Genomic DNA, 21,509 nt, shown 5'->3' with positions numbered 1-21,509 from the left:
TCACTCCATACGAAGACCAGGATTTATACTTTCTGTCGTGCCAACACTGTGCCCGACAGGAATGTCTAGTACTTGTTCCATGAACGAGAGATATGTCCATGATATTGTTTGCACATGCATTCATGTTTGCATGTCTGGAGCTGTTTTCGCGTGACTTGTATTCTTGTGTTTACTACCTGACGTGCCACTTACTGAGCGGGGACGCCTGCCAATGAGTCGTGAAGTTTGCTCTGTCTTCTGACGAGTTTTGTTGCGTGTGAACAGGTGGTAAGTGTATTTCATTTGTTTATTTTATAGCATTATTTTTAACCTTTGTCTTTTTTTTAATAAGGTTGCAGGTTCACACTCATTAATGAGTGGGTGGCCTCCTCAATATTTTATGGTGCCCTCTTGTAGGGTGGGCACCCATTATGGGCACCCACACATGGGCTATGGTGGGGAGAGAAGCCCTCCCTTAATCGTGTGTGGTGGGGTGGGTGCATGGCCACCTACCCACCCCCCCTTGGGAGCCTTCGAACTGGCCGCCGCCATGCAAAGGGTGGGTCGGCCAGCTGTACGGGGGCCCCCCACCATCGCTTGGCGCCTCTCTCACTCTGGCTCCCCATACTATCGGGCAGCTGGAGGCGATCCCCTCTCTACCCCGCAAGCGGCTGCAACAGGCGACTCTTGCTCTCTACCCCACAAGCGGGCTGCAACAGGCGACACTCTCCCCCTTTCCATCGCTTGGCGACTAGGCAGGCAACAGCTGCAGGCAACTCCCTTTCTTGCTGACTGGCGGGCAGCAACCAGGCGGTTCTCTCTTGTTGGCTATTGGGCAGTAACAGCAACCAGTTCAGGGCTTTTTCCCGCGCAAGCACAGCTGGTCAACAGCAGTCTGCAGCAGCCCATCTCTCCATCAAGCGTGAGATCCAGTCGGGTGTGTGTGGCAGCCCGATTCAGACCCAAAACAGTCCCATATTCAGGTCTCTCAATACTTGATGCTGCAGCCCGGGTATAGTACCACGAACTCTCACATATTGGCCAGCTTATATTCTGTTGATACCAAAGGTTTTTGCAAAGCTTATTGAAAGGGATTCAAGCAAAGGTCCTTGGTGTAAATCTTTTAAAGGAAAATTCACTGCTGCTAACAACCGTTCAATGCCAGGTAGTCCAAGCTTTTGGAGAACCACGGTCCGTGGGTGCCGAGATCGGGAGAGCCAGGCGTTAGTACGGGAGCGCCTGTTTGTGCGTGGTCCTGGAACACCAGTGGGGCGCTCTCTGCGGATTCCAGTGAAGGCACGGGACCGTAGAGACTAGACTTCTTCAAGTGGTTCGCTCTACTTCGAACGTCTACTTCAAGACTATTGTTTGGTAACTGTATTCATTTCAGCTGTACATGGACATCATCTGGTTCATTTAACCCATGGAACATTGTACCCCTTAAATACTCCCAATAATATATTATATATTGAGGGGGGGGGGGGGGGTCGGCCTGTTCCGGCCCCAATGCTGTAGCACAATATCAACTGGCTGCAACTCGGACGAAAACTTCACAATGTGAAATCTGAAAGTCCGCTAATACGGCTGAGTTATATACCTAAATGAATCCAGGAACATGCCCAAATTCACCTTTTAGAAACATGCATGTTATATACTCATGGTAGTCAACCCACAAGACTATATAACTATCAACTCCATTATGCACAGTATAGACTAGATACTATGACATCCCCACTAACGTCATTAGTGCCCAATAGTGCCAACTCCATCGTGTCAAGACCGGCAGACATAGCTTCCATTTGAGCCGCATGCACATCCATGGATGCCTTCATGATGAAGCAAATCAATGAGTTGTGAACCCATGATAAATATCAAGCGATCAAGGACCGGATGAGGGATTTCAGCCCTAGGCAATGAGATAAGGATTTGGTGGGATAAAGAAGCACAATATACCCCAATTAACCCAAAAGCATTGAAGAGAACCCAAATATTCACTTTTCCCAATCCCGAACTTGTGCACCCTTGGAATCTAAATACTCTACCCTATCAACACACACCAATGCCAAAAAGAAAAAGAATTTTGCAGGTTCCCTAGGCTCTAATACCAAGTGTAGAACACCTGCGCTTATGTGCTAGGGTTTTCCAGAGATAGAAAGAAGAGTGCGACAGAATCACGTACAACACACACAAGTCCTAAACTACTACTCTGTATTATGTACAAGAAATAAGTAATATAATTAAACTTCAAGTACAAGATGTGGCAAAAATGAAGCCGTCTAATCACAGCCCTATGATCTAATGTACACTCTTGGCTACCACTTCGCCTACAAAGAAACACTCTGTGAAGTCCAACGTTGACAAAAGCAAACGAATATGACGATTTGGCTACCCATGTATATGTATGCACCAATGCACGTAGTCGACCAATAGCAATGCTGTCAGCCAGCTATACCCAATCGCCACATCACCACTACGTGGCAGTGCCACGTGTCCCCTGTGCTGTCTTACCTTGCCCGTTGGCTACTATTTGATGTTTGGCTCTGTCCTGCATACTCGTAGGTACACGTGTCACAAGCCGAAACTTGTTTTTGCAAGTGAGCTTGTTGAGCACCCGATAGTCCACACAAAGACACATACTCACGTCCTTCTTGACCAAGATGACTAGAGCTCCAAATGCGAGGAGCTCGGACAAACCAAGTCTTTTGCCAACATTTCTTCCAGCTACTACTTGAGCTCTATCTCGGGACGACTCGTCCCATATGGGGCATTAAACGAAGGCTCTACACCAAGAATGAGATCAATGTGGTGGTTCTCGAGCTATGATGGAGGTAACTCCTCAGGCAAATCGGCATCGAACAAGTGTCCATGCTTGTCCAAAATATCATGTCTATCTGTTGCCAAATCCTCCAAGTCGTCTAGCTAATTAGCCCGGATCTCCCTAATCACCTGTAAGGGGCAGGCCAAAAGCACGTCACCATGATCATACAACCATGGGCGGCCTAGACTAATATCCACTTGATCTAAAGGTGCCACCTTGAACGTGCGGCATTCATAAAACCAATGAGGCATCCTATAACAAGCCTTTGAAAGGACTATGGCATGGGTACTTAGCTTATCTTCAAGAAAACGACAAATTCACATGTAAAACCTTGAGAAAATCTGAAAATAAACAAAAGAGAGAGTAGAGAGAGAAGAAAACACGCTATGAGTAATAGCCTTGGGCTGCCCAGCCCCACCCCCTTCCAAGTTACATAAGATAAAACCCCTTGGAGGAGTCTTGAGAACACCCCTTGGAGGAGTCTTGAGAACAAGTGCTTGGAGCTAGAGAGCTCTCGTCCTCTTTTTTTTTTTTATAGCGCTACGTTTTTGCATATCAACAACTTGTATTATGATGCTTCATTGACACATCCTCCAAGGTCTCCGCAACTCAAAACTGGCTCAATTTCTTCCACTTGCCTCTTCTGGTAGTGGCTAGGACTACGCCGCTAGTGTCCACCGTTATAGGCAACGTCAACCGGTCATCCACACGATCTCTAATGATATCCTTTGAGTCTGCTCCACGAAAGAGTATGGACACCAGATGTCCATGACGCACATCATCACTTGGCACATCATCGTATCATGCCGGCTCACGACCACTGATGTAACATGTGGAAGCTTACAAAAATGAGCATTATACTTTGATGAATACTTTTAGCCCTTTGTTCTTGACAATGTATAGCACAATGTAGTGAAAGTAAGAGTGCAAAGAGAGAAGAGAGACAAGTACATAAGATTGGGTCCCAAATAAACTCTGAAGGGCCCCCACCACGTGTGGTGTATTTGCTTTATTGAATGAGTAGATTGTAAGATTGCTGGCTGTAAATGTAATATGCGGAAGCTTCGGAGAAGGATCGGTACTTCAAAACTCAGAAATCAGCACTCTTTTCGCGACGGAATTAACGCACAAACTGAAAGACGATGTGCAGAAAAATAGAGAGAGAAGGGGGAGATGGAGAGGACACAGTATTGGGTCCCAATTACCCTCTGTAGGGCCCCCACCACGGATGGTGTATTTGCTTTATTAGAATGATGTAAATCTGAAAACAAATACAAAGTACTTGACCTTTTCTTGGCTGGAAAACCTGCCCTTGACCTTCAGTCCTTCACCCCTTTGCTTTAGCAATGTTCTTGGCTGTCCAGGCCCTTGTTTGCTTGGAGCACTTGGTGAATTATGAGATGGATTCATGGATTATGGGCTGGAGTATTTATACTCCACATAGCATCCAGTCGACTGGCTTCAGGAAGCTCCACGACTGTCTTATTAATAAAATGCTTTCACACTTAGTTAACTGCTGTCCAGCCTGCGCAGCCTTCTGGGGCAGCATCCTGGCTGCTGGGCAATCAGCGCATGGGTGTGGGACTGCTCCCTACACCTGGCCGACTAGCTGGGTAGGGTATTAGACCTGTCGGCTGCCTGTCCAGCAGCTTGAAAGCTGGCCGACAGCCCCTTCCAGCCCATGCCATGGCTGGTGGGCACAATGTGGGCCCTCCTGGCCCCTTGGGGGTGGTTCTATACCTCCCCCATGCCCACACTAAGAGTGCAAATGCAAATCCTCGCACTGGGGTAGCCCTATGGGCTGGCCCCATCTCTACATGCAAACCTACATGCCTACAGAGGTCTGGCATCCAGTTGCAAACCAGATACTCAGCACATCTGACATCATTCCAAAGGGAGACTCACAGCGTGGACTCGGACTGCCTCATGTGCAGGACAGTGCACACTTGACCTTGGACGCATGTGCAGGACAATGCACACCTGACCTCGGACAACTGAGATGGATCCCTGGCTGACTCGTCCCGGACTGGGCTCACATGGGACCAGTTCACCCTCCCAGGTCCTGCACCTTCTGTACAGAAATGTCTACGTGGCATCCAAGTGCGGGATGCACGTGACATCCCCTTCTGCTTAACTTGACGGAAGCTGCATAGCCTCCAAATAATCCGTCAATAATGCCGGATAGTCTTCGAAAAATTCTTTGTCGAGCCATACCGCTTCATGAGTTCCTCGGTCCTAAAACTTTGTGAGAAACTGTCGTAGTCTTCGGCCTGAGTCATGCTTGAAACGGTGCAGAAGGATCTGTTCTGGAACCATTACTTCTGCCTCATCAACAATGTCTGGTTCCGCTTCGTCTTTGACCTCTGAAGGGGGTGGACCTGCATATGGCTTTAACCAACTGACATGAAATACATCGTGCATAGTCCAACTCGGAGGTAGCTTTAACTGCATAACACCTCATTAATCTTTTTCCGGATGGGAAATGGTCCGAAGCTCCTGAAAGACAACTTTGGGCATCGCTTGCCCACCTGCTTCAATCTTTGCTTCATAATCCGAAGATACACCCAATCTCCTTCCGAAAACTTCATGTCCCTTCGGTCTTTATTGGCCTGTCGAGTGTAGGCCTCTTGCGCTTTAGCCAATCTGTCTTTAACGGACTCTAGGATCTCCTGGTAAGACTCCGTTACTCTGTTCGCCTCACGTACTGAAGACGAAGTCCTGGTTAACAACGACTGGAAAGGCCTTCCAAACGCTGCCTCATATATGGAGTCCTGCCAATAGTTGAAGAAAAAGAGTCATTCAAAACAGCTTGAACTAAAGGCAAAAACGATTCCCACTTACCTTGCTGATCGTGGACATAACACTTCAGCACATCAAAGGCCAACTGGTTGTATATCTCTGTCTGGCCATCTGTCTGTGGGTGGAATGCACTGGAAAAATTCAACTTAGTATCAAAATTATCAAACAATGCCCTCCAAAAATGACTGGTAAAGTTGGCATCTCGGTCTGACACTATGGTCCTAGGAATCCCACCAATCGGGTATCAATGCCGAATGAATAGCTGGGCAACATTCTCGGCGGTCACATTGGCCCTGCAAGGAATAAGCATAACAAATTTGCTGAACCTATCAACAATAGTTAAACACTGTGTATTACGCTTACTCGGACTGGGAGGCAGATTTGTGACAAAGTCCATCGAAATGTCCTGGAAAGGACCCTCAAGAATTGGCAAAGGCTGTAACAACCCTATCTTCTTTCCACGAGGAGCTTTCACCTTTTGACAAATGTCATAGCGTTGTACATATGTAAACACATCACGCCTCATCTTTGGCCAATAGTATTGCCGTTCTAATTTCTCCAGAGTCAAATTCATGCTCCTATGACCACCTGTAATGGCGTCATGGGCATCATGGAGAAGAGCTGCCCGGAATGATTTCATGACACATAGTCGACCTTTGTAGAAAAGCCAACCATCGCGTATCAGAAAATGGCATGGTCCTGTGGCATCCAATGCCTGTTCCCACTGCGTATCGAATTCCTCGGAATCCGCGTACGTGTGCTTCATGTCTTCTAGTCCTGTACCAACAAGGTCAAATCGAGTGGTCTGAATCGCACATACTTGTCCCTTCCTGCTCAAAGCATCGGCCACTAGATTGGCCTTTCTTGGAAGGTACTCAATCATACCACCGAACTGCTGGAATATCTGACTCCAGCGGTGTTGTCGATCACTCCACTGTGCACTTGGCATCGTCTGAATCCAGCGCAAAGCCTGATGGTCAGTGCGAACCTCAAAGTTACGGCCATACAGGAAATGTTTCCAATGTTTCAAGGCCTGTATAACTGCTAGGAGTTCACGATCGTAGACTGAGTAGTTCTTTTCGGCGGGCAGTAACTTACGAGACATGTAAGCTACCGGATGACCATTCTGTTGCAATACACCTCCAATTGCGATGTTACTCGCATCGGTGATCACCTGAAATGGTTCGTCCCACGAGGCAAGGGCTAAACAAGGCGCTTCTGACAAAGCCACCTTGAGGTTCTGGAATGCCTCCAACGCTCGTGGAGTCATTCGAATCTTTTGCCTCCTTGTTTTCACTCCCTTTAGCAGATCGGTGAGGTCTGCCGAGAGATCAGAAAACTTGTCAATGTGGGTGGAATATGCCTAGCATATACCCACAAATGATCTAATGTCATAAGCAGTCTGAGGTACTTCCCAGTTAACAATCTCGACCACTTTAGCCGGATCAAGTCGAATGCCTTCAGCACTGATTATATATCCCAAGTAATGTACCTGGAACAGATAAAATTCTGACTTCTTTTCATTGACATAGAGCTCGTTGCTTTCCAGCAACTTAAGGACTTTCTCCACATCAATGTCATGCTGCTCAACTGTAACTGAAAATATGAGTATGTCGTCCAGAAATATGAACACACACACACTCCAATCAACTCCCGAAAAATACGCATCATCATGCGGTTAAATGTAGCTGGGGCGTTCGTCAAACCAAATGGCATAACCACAAATTCATAGTGGGCCCGTTCTGTACGGAAAGCTGTCTTGGGGATGTCCCCCTCAACAATCTGAACCTGGTGGTACCCACTCTTTAAATCTAGTTTGGAGAACACCTTAGCTCCATTCAGCCTCTCGAGAATATAGTCAATTCGAGGCATCGAAAATCTGCTCTTGATAGTCAGTTTATTGAGTGCACGATAATCGACACACAACCGAGAAGACCCATCTTTCTTCTTGACAAATAAGATCGGTGCTGCAAATGGCGACACACTGGGGCGGATGAAGCCAGCTTGCAACAATTCTTGGAGTTGGCGGTCCAACTCCGATTCCATTACCTTAGAAAGGCGATACGAAAACTTGCTCGGGGGTTCCGAGCCTGGGAGGAGGTCAATCTTGTGATCCTCCGGTCTGGACGGGGGAAGTTGGGGAGGGAGACTGTCCCGAAGAAAAATCTTTTGGAACTTTTCATGGAGAACCGAGTACTTCTCGGAAGCACTGGCCACCGTCTGGGCTGTCTGGATGTAAATCATCGCACACTGTGCGCCTTTCCTGACTGCTCGCTTAGCCTGCAAGTGGCTTATGAGCGGAAAGTTTGGAATACCTAGCTCACACTTAATGGTCACCGGGGTGTTTGACACATTCTGATCGATATGGAACGTGTGCTTGTCCCACTTGACATCAGGAAGAAACTTGTGAAACCACTGGATACCCAAAATTATGTCTGCTCCTACAAGAGCGACAACCATAAAGTCACGCACAAACTCTATGCCCTGAATCACTAATTTAGCACCTAAAGCTTCATACTTGACGCTCGTTGTCATACCTGTGCTAAAACCCTCAACTTGTTTGTCCACCGGACGGGCACGCCTAGCGGCCTCTTCCGTGATCACATCCTCCGTGCTGCCGCTGTCAAACAAGACGACTCTCTGGCCACCTATGTAGCCAAAGGACTTGAGCAATTCGTTGCGCTCATACTCCTGGTCATGGACGCCCTTCTGCTGATCTTCGAGCTCCCGGCTAATAATTGCTCCAACTGAAGCACCGAGGGTGGAAGAACTAGGGGTAGCCGCTGGGGTCTGTGTGGGAGCTGTGCTCACCACGGAAGCTCTGGAGGCAGCGGTGGCCTTTGGAGGCTTCTTCGGACAATCCCGAGAAGTATGTCCTTTTGTGTGACAAAAGTAGCATCTACCCTCCTTCCTGTACTGAGCAAGCTCCTCAGCACTCAACTTGCCACCTGTCTTGCCTGCCTCCGCTTTCTGGTCTGGAGTAAGCTTAGACGCATTGTTCGAGTTCTTGGAGCCAGAGGCTCCCGGGCTCTGTCCTGGGGAAGACCCCGTCTGGTTCTGGCTTTTGCCCCCCGAGACGTTAGCCTTGGGAGAAGCCGCCTGGGAAGTCTTGGGCTTGCCACCATTGTGTTTCATTTCTGCACTCTGCGCAAGCGAGAGTGCGTCCTCAAAGGTGACTGGCCGAAACATACGCACCTCCCATTGGATTTGCGTATCCAAGCCATACAAAAACTGCCCTTTCTTGTCCGTATCAGATAAGCCTAATTGCAGACACAAGGTCGAAATTTTATTGGCAAACTGAAGGACTGGTTGCGCGTTCTGACGCGCTCCCCTGAACTCGTCTTCGAGTCGCTCAAGGTAGTGGGGCGGTAGAAACCGCTGCTTAAGGTCGCGGACGAACTCGTCCCACACATAAGCTGCCATACCTGCTCTGGTGTGGACATGAGCCCACTGAGTCCACCAAGGAATGGCCTCACCTTCCAAATATCAACTAGCTAAGATCACTTTGTCAATATCTGTTTTCCTAACTGCAACAAAGTAAGCTTCAAATTGATGTAACCATGAATAAAGAGTAGTGGGATCGAGTTTACCATTATACTTACTGAAATTCATTTTCTCGGAAAAATGATTCGAGGGCGCCGCCGGTGTCAATCTGGCGTCCAAAGCTCTGAGGTAACGCTCGTGTTCCACTCGTCGCATGGCGTCGTCTTCTCGTTGTCGAATCTCCAATGCACGCATCTGCATCTCAAGCAAGGAGCTTGGCTGCGGCTGTGACCCCGCGAGAGGGTCCCTGTGTGACGAGGATCTGGTATCTGGGATACGGAAGGAGAGGGAGGAGGAGATGGAAAACGCGACGCTGGAGAGCGAGAACGCTCCTCCAGTGCCAAAATCCGCACCTTCTGCTCATCCAACTTGGTTGTCTGGTCTGCGATTACTCGCATCATCTGTTGGAACATGTCTGTGACACTCAAGCCGGGTGCCCTAACTCGGCTGCCTGGTGCACTCTGGTCCCATGGTTTTGGTTCTCTCTCGTCGCCGAAGTTCGCCATAGCGGGAAAATGCAGTTCCTTTCCGAAACGCAATCTGACCATCCACTATCTGTGTGGGAGACTTCCGGAGGCTTCCGGAGGCTAAAAACCAACCGTCCTTCGAGGGACAGGAGTCACTCCGAAAGGGGTAGTCCACCGGCGTCTAAAAACCAACCACACGAGCGAAAAAAAAAATTGGTTTTCTTTGCTGAATCTTTGTCCTTGAAGTGAGCTCTGATACCACTGTAATATGCGAAAGCTTCGGAGAAGGATCGGTACTTCAAAACTCAGAAATCAGCACTCTTTTCGCGACGAAATTAACGCACAAACTGAAAGACGATGTGCAGAAAAATAGAGAGAGAAGGGGGAGATGGAGAGGACACAGTATTGGGTCCCAATTACCCTCTGTAGGGCCCCCACCACGGATGGTGTATTTGCTTTATTAGAATGACGTAAATCTGAAAACAAATACAAAGTACTTGACCTTTTCTTGGCTGGAAAACCTGCCCTTGACCTTCAGTCCTTCACCCCTTTGCTTTAGCAATGTTCTTGGCTGTCCTGGCCCTTGTTTGCTTGGAGCACTTGGTGAATTATGAGATGGATTCATGGATTATGGACTGGAGTATTTATACTCCACATAGCATCCAGTCGGCTGGCTTCAGGAAGCTCCACGACTGTGTCTTATTAATAAAATGCTTTCACTTAGTTAACTGCTGTCCAGCCTGCGCAGCCTTCTGGGGCAGCATCCTAGCTGCTGGGCAATCAGCGCATGGGTGTGAGACTGCTCCCTACACCTGGCCGACTAGCTGGGTAGGGTATTAGACCTGTCGGCTGCCTGTCCAGCAGCTTGAAAGCTGGCCGACAGTCCCTTCCAGCCCATGCCATGGCTGGTGGGCACAATGTGGGCCCTCCTGGCCCCTTGGGGGTGGTTCTATACCTCCCCCATGCCCACACTAAGAGTGCAAATGCAAATCCTCGCACTGGGGTAGCCCTATGGGCTGGCCCCATCTCTACATGCAAACCTACATGCCTACAGAGGTCTGGCATCCAGTTGCAAACCAGATACTCAGCACATCTAACATCATTCCAAAGGGAGACTCACAGCGCGGACTGGCACTGCCTCATGTGCAGGACAGTGCACACCTGACCTTGGACGCATGTGCAGGACAATGCACACCTGACCTCGGACAACTGAGATGGATCCTTGGCTCACTTGTCCCGGACTGGGCTCACATGGGACCAGTTCACCATCCCAGCCTCCAGGTCCTGCACCTTCTGTACAGAAATGTCTACGTGGCATCCAAGTGCGGGATGCACGTGACAGTAAATAACCATGACCGAATTGACTTGGATAAATTCACTTTACTGAGATTGCATTCAGCCTGCCCCCTCCATCTACACTTCCCACCTTGCCTTTTGCTCCCTCTTGGCTGTCTCAGCCCTTGGGCTATGGCTCCTGCAGGGAATATGAGATGAAATGATGCAAAAGGCTGCTCATCACTTATATAGCCTCTTCAGCTGCTGGTTGGTTTTTCTCCCAGTTCACATGCTCACAACTCGGAGAAAATGGAATAAGAAGCCATCGCTTTCACACGTGATTATGGGCAGCCTTTGCTGCTGGCTAAGAAGAGTCCAAGGGACTTTCTAAGGTTGTCCCCTCTACAGTGGATCCCTGGCTGACTTGTCCCAAACAATGGCTCACAAAGGGCCAGTTACCACTCTTAAGACTTGCACCTATTGTACAGATATGGCCACATGGAATCCAAAAGCGGGAGATAATCAAGGTAGAAGTTCATGGCATTCACCAAATTCAGACCCATGGCCTAAGCAGCTTTATTAAATAACCTTTTCACTTGTCATGGTGAAATTCGATGAGAAAAACATGACACAAATGGTTACCAGCTTCAGTGGTCTTGTTGCAAGAAAACAGCACAGTTAAATTATGGTAGAAAACTTCCCCCCCCCCCCACCCCCACCCCCCCCCCCTCCCCCAGGTTGATTGCCTGGCTTTGTGCAGCATAATCTGATTGACAGCAAGAAAAGAGGGCAGATGTCATGAAGTTTGTAGAATGGAAATACCCCTCTGCTACGAGGCAACGGCCGCTCTCCAGAATAACGCTTCTCCACATACACCATTTTGATGAACTCCCGTAACCTGTCGACATTGCTGCAACCATACATGTACAATTGCAACTTCAAACTCTGAAAAAAAAATACATAACCTTCCTATAGTTGGTTTAAAAATCTACCAAAAGTATGATGATGTTACATACATAATTCCAACACAACCTGCTATCTGGCAAAGGTTGCCGCTGAGAATCCCAATCCTTGAAATAGATCTCTCTTGCACGCTGTCACCAGTTTTATAGTTTAACACATCAGCCAGGTTGTTAAATAGGAAGCACTCATAGAGCTATCCAGCTAAACGGATCTTTGACATGCATTATAAAAATTAAAATCTCTGTAACCAAGTGCAGGAGCAAGAACTGTCACAAAATACCAGTGCCGGTATCCCAATGTCCAATAGAAAGAGAAGAAACCGAAAAACATGCGTGTAACACACACCTCATTGCCACCACTCTCGAGGTTGGTCACTTCTTGTGAGCTAAATTTCGACATTGAGACAGACTTTACACGATGCGTAAACTCTCGGCTGCAGCCAATACAGTATACACATAAGCAAAATACCACCACAGCAATGTTTACTTGCCAAATAAAAGCTACCAAACAACTTCAAACACTTGAAAAGAACATGTAACCTAGCAAAGCACGTACTGGATTCCACTGCACTGAGTGCAGACAAAGGTCCAAAAGTTCAAGCATACATACTGGGGACCCTGCCAAACACAAGATAGTATGTAAAGCCTGACGGCATGAAATTAAACACAATGACATCTGGGCGGAACAGAAGAAATACAGTGTTAATTATTCCATATAGATGGAAAGCGCTGAAGTCTGTTTGCAGAGCTTCAGGCAATGCGCATGGTTTAATAGAGACAAGTTGAGGCTACCTCTGCCCAAAATTATCTCTAGCTAGACTGAATAACCAATATTATTAATGTTTCTTACATCCCCATTTATAAGCACCAATACAGTAGGTAAAACTTAATGGCATGATGTGAAATAGAATAGCAACTCTATTTTTTAAGTGTTAAGGCTGAGGTATCCCAACGTGGTTTCCCAAAGACATGTCGAGGATACATCATGCTTACGATGGATTGCACGCCATTACTCAGTTGTCACTCTTGGACAGAACCCAGCCGTTTTCCCTCTGGCCGGATCATTGCCAACACTCCCTCGAAAAGGGGTAAGACTAACATTTCTGAAACAGAGCCCGGGCCGACCTTGTGTGGTTTCACGAGGGTTGATTGAGGAGGAGTGAATAGGAAGGCATAATGCTTGTGGCCACACCGGCGCTGGAGGAGGGGATTTGGTTATTTAGTTTAGCCAGACAAGCTAAGTTCTTAAGTTCCAAATGAATGTTTAGATCTACTGCCTCGCCGCAAAACTACACTCCGAGAAAACTGCGTGTTACAAGCAAAACGGGGAAAGTAATGGCTTACCAGGCTGTTGCAGTTGATGCATCTGCGATTAGGTGTTTTCCTAAGCAGACTTCTGATCGCCTTCTCGTTTTTCTCGTCCTCTTTCAACCTGCTACCCATAGTTCCGCCTCCCTGGATGCAACGATCGCCACATCAAGGCTAGCGTCAGATAGTACTGCGCCAGCCGTCGAAATGAAAACGCTATGCACGCAGAAATGCAAAGTGAAGGGATTAATCCGGACATGGACATTCTTAAACAGAAAAAGGGCGGAAAATGTCGAACGAAGAATGCCGGAGAGAGGGGATCCGGCATTGACTGCCGGAAAGCCTCGTAAACTTCGATGACAACTGCAAACGTTCCTAGGCAGAAACAGCGTAGGAGAGGGAGGAGGGACTTACACAGAGATGGACGACGTTCGGCGAGATCTGGCGAGGTGAAAAAAGTAAGGATTGTATGCAGAGGAACAGGAGAGAAGAAAGGTGAGAGGCGGGGGAAGGTAGGTATTCTAAGGGGGAGGCGGACGGGGAGCAGGAATAGGGCGGAAACCCTAATTCAAAGTAGAAGAAATGCACAGGAAGGGTCGAAATGAGAATGGGGATGGGGACGATGAAACTAGGAGAAGACGAAGAAGAAGAGGCAGGTGGACAGAATGAAGGCCCGGCATCGTGAGGGTCCCTCTCGCCATAGCCCCTCTCTCTTCTTTCCGATGCTCACACACACAGGTGGGGGGCCCTTCACCGCCCCCTGACGGTCATTACCCATCTGTCAGCCGGTTCCCCCTTCACCACCTTGCCCTTCTAATAAACACACTTTTAATAGTGGCTCTCTAACGGTACTACCCTCTTAAGACACAATATAATACTCTTCGAACACACACACGGTGTTCCTTCTTACACGCTTTGGTGCACCTCAAAGAGACATTCTCCTATGCACCTCCAACTAAAACACATGACCTCTGCCTATCACATACCACGTTGCACTTTGCTTGTTGTAAACGCCATCTGTAGTCAAGCCGGTTCCCCCTTCACCACCTTGCCCTTCTAAATACACTTTTAATGGTGGCTCTCTAACAGTACTACCCTCTTAAGACACAATATAATACTCTTCGAACACACACACGGTGTTCCTTCTTACACGCTTGGGTGCACCTCAAAGAGACATTCTGCTATGCACCTCCAACTAAAACACATGACCTCTGCCTATCACATACCACGTTGCACACTATGCTTGTTGTAAACGCCATCTGTAGTCAAGCCGGTTCCCCAATATAATACTCTTTGAACACACACACGGTGTTCCTTCTTACGCGCTTGGGTGCACCTCAAAGAGACATTCTCCTATGCACCTCCAACTAAAACACATGACCTTTGCCTATCACATACCACGTTGCACTGTGCTTGTTGTAAACGCCATCTGTAGTCACCATATGGAGGGATATACCATCTTTGCACTTCACACATACATCCAAACTAATGTGGAGTCGCCCTTCTATACTTGATGTCAACACCCTGATTCATCTATGCCCCTTGAATTTTCATCTTATGCATTCGGATTATCATATCCCATGCCATTGTTTTCAACCTTCCCAACATAAGCTGCAAGAATTTGTAACTTACTTTTGAACTACACTCTTTGGGTTCAAGTCATAGCTCCACTTGCTCATGTAGTGACATGGGACAATAATCGCACACCTATACACTGCACAGGTCTTCTTCTAGAGAGCCATTGCACATCCTTTATTCATAAAAGTTACGTCCTCACTAAACTTAAAAGGAAGGTTGGTGGCCATCACCTCACAACAAAGGTGTGCAATAGTGGCCAAATAATCCACGTTTAGTTTTAGCTTTTTACCACCATCACATCATAAAAGCATTTAGTTGTAAAACAAGAGGTTTTTTTTTCCTTGTTATTTTCATTTTAACATTTTCCCCCCAATCCGCTAGGTGACTTGAACCCTTGAATAATCAAAAATGTTAACTTTATTGAATTCTCTACTAGCTAATTGAACTTTATTGGATTCTTTACTAGCCAGTTCTGAAGAGAAAAGTGCACATTTTGTGTAATGGGAAAATGATAAAGCACTTTCTTATAAATACACCATGTAAAGTGGTTGATATCACATAGCCCATTTGGTTGTTTCCAAAACAAGTAGTGGGCCACTATATGTGGTTGAGTTGAATTTAATGATTATATGAATAATATCATTCCTAAATAGACTAAAAATATCGCGCTTGTGAGTCTTAAAAGCTTATTACACAACTGATTGAATTGAATATCTAATTTGTCATGAATTTAACTATTATATGAATAAAATCAATCTTAGATAGATTAAAATATCATGCTTGTGAGTCTTAAAAGCTCATTGCACACCTAATTGACTTGAAAATCTAATTTGCCAACAAAATTAAAGACCATTGAGGAGGTTTAGCAAAAACCATGCATTTGTGGGTTAATTAATATGTTCTATGTATAATGACCTTGTAATATCACAAAACTCACATATGGTAATACAATCATAAGCTCTTGTATATTCTCTTGTACCTTCAAGGAGGCAATCGATGAAAAGAGCCTTGAGCCATATGCATGTGTACAAGCAAGCATGAACAAGGAAAAACGATCAATTGAACTAAGAAAAGTGAAAGAGCCATGAGAGTAAATCCATTAGCCAATTGTCAAGCCTACTTGATAATAGAGTGCCTCAATCTCCATTACATGTGTGTGGTACCCGAGGAAACCAAGGTGGTGTCGATGCTTATAACTCACAGTAAAGGTTGAACCATCAAGCTAAGGTCCACCCAAGCTACTATATCGATGGAAATAATCTTGCCACCATGTCTTGTGCATGCAAACAATCATTGGTTAACAATGCTCCAAATGCGAGGCATCACCTATTGGGCCACATCTTTTTGTATTCAAGCTAAGTGCTTCGTGTAATAGATTTTAAGATATCTCCAAGCTTACAGCTTGCGTAATGTCGGAAGTATATACATAGCCTAGTAAATTAGCTTATTCTAGCTTTTGGGCCTCGAACATTACTTGGGTGGTCATACATTATAAATACGAGGCTTGTGTATACATCATTTTGATTAATGAGAAAACACATAATCCCATTATCACAATTGAGTCTAGCTTTGTGCTCTTGTGGTGAGGCTTGCATGTATGTTTGCCCTCTCTCTCTTTGATGCATGCTTTCTTGCTAGTGGATTGTGTGTGAGTGTATGAGTGATGATGCTTGCTCTCCTCTTCTCACTCTCTTTCTCGATCTCCTTCTCTCCCCCGATCTTGCACTCACAATAGCATCGGGGTTGAGATAGTGCTTTCCATCTCTCTCTCTCTCTCTCTCTCTCTCTCTCTCTCTCTCTCTCTCTCTCTCTCTCTCTCTCTCTCTCTCTCTCTCTCTCTCTCTCTGTGCTCACTAGCCAAGAGCATAGCTCCTTTGTGGTGACGTCAAAGGAGGCAAGGTTAAGGACCATAGGTTCTCCACAAGAGAGGATTGTTCTTCCATGTCTCTCTCCCTCTTTGCTCCCTAGCCAAGATCATAGCTCCTTTATGGTGACATCAAAGGAGGCAAGGTTAAGGATCCTAGCTTCTCCACAAGAGAGGGTTATTCTACCAAGAATAGCTAAAGGTACAAATCCTTGCACTCCTTCCCTTATTCCCCTCATTCCCATCTTGGTGAACATCTTTGATGCCAATGCCGGTGATGCACCCTTACTATACTTTGTATTTGGTGTCTTATACTGTGCGGCTTTGGAAGTGAAGAGCAACCTTGGTGAAGTAAATGTTTAATCCTCTTTTCCTTTCATTTTTAGCACTTTTTATCAATTCTAATTTCTCATGCTTTCTTGCATAAAAGGCTTAATTAGACCATTATCATGTTCATTATAGCAATTAGCATGCATTGAGTGACCCATTGAATAGGGATAGCTACACGGTAAGGGTGCTCATCTTTGTTCACTTGGGTTCCTTGAAATAGGCTCAAAATAGACTAAAAACAAGACTTTCTTCAACTTTTATGTACAATCACCCTTAGCTACATTTTAATGAAATGTAGCTACATTTTAATGAAATGTAGCTACATTTTAATGAAATGTCATATATGACGTCAAGCACCTAATAATGTAATCCGATCGAGAAGTGGATATTTGTGAGTACACATTTCCTCGTGCACACTCTTAGTAGGTACCTCATGTCGTAGATTTGGACTATAGGATAGTATGTCCTTAAAATGCTTATAACTTTTGCATGTTAATTCCAATCAACAAGCCACTTTGGACATAATAAATTCGCATAACATAAAGATTAACTTGAATAATGTATAATTTAAAAAAAAGATTTCTATTTTTTAAAAAAAAATTTAAGAACTAATGAGTGCTAAAAAATATACTAATTTTTGCATATAAGATCGACAACTTAGAAAGCTCAATTTTAGAGATCCACCAGTTTGAAAATAGGTTAACTTTGATAGAATACGAAGCTAAGGTGAAATCCTCAATTTAATGGTTATAAATTTTAGACCTTGTTTAGAAAATCATGGTAACCTGTTAGAAGGCATGTGAAAGTTTATAATTTAATTAAAAAATCAAATATTAATGCAAATTAGTCCAAACGTGTGGACAAAGGTAGTTGTAATGGCAAATTTTTAAAATTTTTAAAAAAGGTTAATTTGAGTTTTGAAAGCCCATTTTCACCCCGTACAAGTGAAAACCCTCATTTATGACCATGTAAGTCTACACCCAAGCCTCTTTAGCATTGGTAATCTAGGCTTGGTAATGAACCAAACCTAGAAGCCCTACCATGTGTAAGCTTAATTTAGCTTTTATATCCTAGGCTTGGTGGATACACCTTTGACATGTCTATGCCACCTTGTGTCCATCTCAACTTGGGGAGACTCCACATAAGCATCATGCTGCCTCACCTTGTCACCTCAACTGTCCATGTCAACATGGTCAGCCTAATTGAGTTGCTAAGTCATCATCATAGTCATCAACAATGCCACATCATTTCTACCACCTTTACATGCCACGTTGTAAGATCTCCATGCAAGGCAGCCACCAGGGTCTCTGTATCTAGCCTCGTGCAAAAAACATGACAGAGAAGAAGATGAACTCAAGAATAACAAAAATAAACCTAGCTTGCATACCACTAACCACCCACCATTATATATACCAGTGACCCCGAGCGTTTAGTATATACCTTCTCGACCACACACCATACTCACGTGTCCCTTGTGTCCCTGCTACTAGTATCCCCATGCTATGTACATCACTGGGTCTTTTCCCTACAACTATCACCCATGAACATTATAGGTTCACCCTTATTATAAGCGATGATGTGTAATAATATGCTGCTATTGGTTTTCCCACTCAACGTCCACATCTCCCATGCATTACTAGCAAGTAAATCCCATGTAATTGTGTGTACGCGTCCCACATGTTGCCACATGTGAGGGTCGTAACATTCTTTCCCACTTTTAGGAATCATCATCCTCAATGACAAACGAGGATAATGCTTTCAAAACTCAAGTTCTATTTCCCAAGTTGCATCGGTCAAAGGATGTCCTTTTCATTTTACAAGGAACTATCAAAGAATATGATTTCTCAATCTTCTTTCTCCTCATTCCAGGATCTGTTTTGGTCTATGATCTTCAACTAAATTATCATTGTCATGAAGATAATGCTTCAATTGACTCACATGAAATACTAGGTGGACACGATAGTCTTGTGGGGCATGTCTAACTTATAAGCCACATCTCCTACTTGTTTCAAAATCGTTCATAGCCCACAATCTCTAGGCGACAACTTAGTAGATTTATCCACACAAAGCGCCTCAGTTCTCTGAGGAACAAGTAGAAAAACTTTCTCCCCTTCTTTAAAAGAACGAGTTATCCTCTTGGGATTAGCATAGTTAACTACTCGATCTATAGCCTGATGGATACAATCTTGAGCTCTAGCTAAATTTAACTACCTTCGAGATAGAAATTTAATTGCACTGGATGTCTTCTGAGGTAATCCAATTATACCTGGCATCACTAGATTAGAGCCATAATTCAATTCAAATAGAGAAAAGTTTGTAGAGGAATGCTTGCGAATTATACGCAAACTCCTATAAGGGCAAATACTTTTCCCAATCACTATGTTATTCTCCAACATAAGCTCTTAACGTATCCTCCAAGACTTTGTTGACTCTCTCAGTCTGATCTCAGTCTGTGGATGTTCATCTCGCTACTCATGCAGAGTTGGGTGCCAAGTTTACTATCCGACACAATGGATTTTGGCAAGCCATGTGTTGGCAATAAATAATTCCGCTACTTGCATAGCTTCAACCTTGTTCGTAGTAGGAACAAAATGAGCCATCTTAGAAAATATATCCACAATAATAAAGATAGCATTAAGCCATCTCTATAGCTCTAGATAAGGTTTGACACCTCTCGGTGGACTAACGGTTGAAGTTTATTATTCAAACCCAAGGCAAAGTTAAGAACCTCTAAGAAATCTAGCAAAATTTGAGGTATTTTCATAAGAACCTCTCGATGCTTGTCTGCATACTCCTAAATTGTGAGATTCATTTGAGAAATAAAAAACCATGTATCAAGTGTTCTACTTTATTCATTTGAAGGTACAAAATTCTGAATAAACATATATTTAAACCCCTCCCAAGTATTCACAATTACCTTGTCCTTTTGAATTTTCCTCCACACCAACGATGAGCCACATCCTATAAATTATGTGTAGCATGCTGAATTCTAATGTGCTTATCTGTGGTATCACAAAAAGAAAAGAATTGCTCCCACTCATCAGAAAGCCATTGATCTACTACATCAGTCAATGCGAGAAGGTAAAGTGTTAATGTACTTTGGTGGTTTTGAAATCTTTTAATGCAAGTATTGGCTTTAATCCCTTTTCTGGAGTACCCTCACGATTACCCAAGGGTTGGGAATCCGAAGTCGGTTGGCTGAGGTACTATAGGTGTTACCATGGTGTAGATATCATTTATAAATATATTCATTTACTCTTGCGAATCATGCATTTGTTGGAGAAGAGGGATAGATTTTGGTGATGGTGGGGTAGAGTGATCGGAATCCATTTTAATCACGAATATGCAAGAAGAGCCAAACGACAAAAAATATAAAGGAGAAGGGATAAGTGTGCCCCCTAATTGTAAGTGTTGAAGTCGATGATGAAGACCAAAACCGTGAAGAGCAACAGCTTCTAAGATCAAGCCTACAGCATCAAGAAACTATCCACCCACCGGAATATAGAAACTCCGCGTATGAACGACCTCCAAGTACCTTTGAAAAGATACCTTAGGGCTTTCTTTTGGTAAAAGAAACGTGGGAATCTTTTTTTTTTCTCTGGTTACGTTGTAGACTGTTAATGATGAAGTTTGACGATGGTAACAACTTGCTTGTTAGGACTTACGTTATAGCAGGTTTGTAAGAGAGAGAATGTGTGGCTTGGCTAGCACCTATATTGGGTGCTTGTGGCCTATCCACAAGAGGTGTGATGTAAGCGACAGTCTCGGTGGTGGGCTAGCGTGCTACAATAAGGTTGCGATGATGGAGAAAAATTATATGGCTTAGCAATACCACACCACACAAAGGGTTTAACCACCTTATGGTGTGGTGGCGACGCCAGCAATAGTGGCAACTTTGATGGAAACGAGTACATTAATTATGGTGTGGTGGCGACGCCAGCAATAGTGGCAACTTTGATGGAAACGAGTACATTAAGCATAGTGTGGCATATCCATTGTAAATATAGTTCGAGTAGTTTAGTTGTTATTTTTATCCCTAAGAAGTTGCTATTTTAAGGCGATTGCAAATCAAGCACCTTTTACTTAGGAAATGAGAAAACCAAATTCAAAATTAAAATCTAAATCGGCTTTACTCTTAATTAGGTATTTTCTCGGGATTGAAACGAGTAACCGAGTGGCCTAAATTGAGCCGTGAAGTTTTGAAATCTGGCAGCTTTATACCATAATTACTAGCATCCTGAATGTTCAAATGATAAACGAAAAGCGCCCACGAGATCGCAAGATAGCCCCAAACAAACTCACAAAAAAATCTTGGTGACATGACGAATGCCCCCGAGCATGCGCGGTGGACCCTGCCACGTCCCCAGGTCAACAAGTGACCTACCCCTAAACACTGAAGAGCTCATTTCTCACCAAAACATGCATGCACACATCCACAGGCACTTTCGTCGAACCCCACCCAACACCTCGAAAAATGTCAGCCATCCCCCTCGGGCACGCCTCCCTACACATGCCCCTTTGCCACCTCCCCCCCACGTACACCCCTTCAAGACCCCTCCTAGACACATGATGCACCCTTCCTGATG

The 21,509-nt window shown here is 45.0% G+C and overlaps 1 protein-coding gene across 4 annotated transcripts in view; it reads right to left on the bottom strand.

Moving 5' to 3' along the window:
• Positions 1 to 13,984, bottom strand: part of LOC147604027 (uncharacterized) — a 77,597-nt gene extending 63,613 nt beyond the window's left edge. For all 4 annotated transcript variants that reach the window (XR_015265409.1, XR_015265410.1, XR_015265411.1 and 1 more), the window contains exons 1-6: positions 13,566 to 13,984; positions 13,188 to 13,298; positions 12,400 to 12,461; positions 12,190 to 12,277; positions 11,914 to 11,975; positions 11,704 to 11,791 (exon numbers count right to left, since the gene is read on the bottom strand). Coding sequence is in view for 1 of the 4 variants with exons in the window: in XM_086795252.1 (XP_086651378.1) it covers positions 11,704 to 11,791; positions 11,914 to 11,975; positions 12,190 to 12,277; positions 12,400 to 12,461; positions 13,188 to 13,286 (399 nt within the window). In the remaining 3 variants the exon portion in view is untranslated. The remainder of the gene's footprint in view (positions 1 to 11,703; positions 11,792 to 11,913; positions 11,976 to 12,189; positions 12,278 to 12,399; positions 12,462 to 13,187; positions 13,299 to 13,565) is intronic.
• Between the last annotated feature and the right edge of the window lie 7,525 nt (positions 13,985 to 21,509).

Source organism: Cibotium barometz, chromosome 62, assembly GCF_041138505.1.
Source record: "Cibotium barometz isolate CiBa-2024 chromosome 62, ASM4113850v1, whole genome shotgun sequence".
Classification (NCBI taxonomy): Eukaryota; Viridiplantae; Streptophyta; class Polypodiopsida; order Cyatheales; family Cibotiaceae; genus Cibotium; species Cibotium barometz.
The sequence above is the reverse complement of the archived record's forward strand: the minus strand, read 5'-3'. Positions and strand labels throughout refer to the sequence as shown.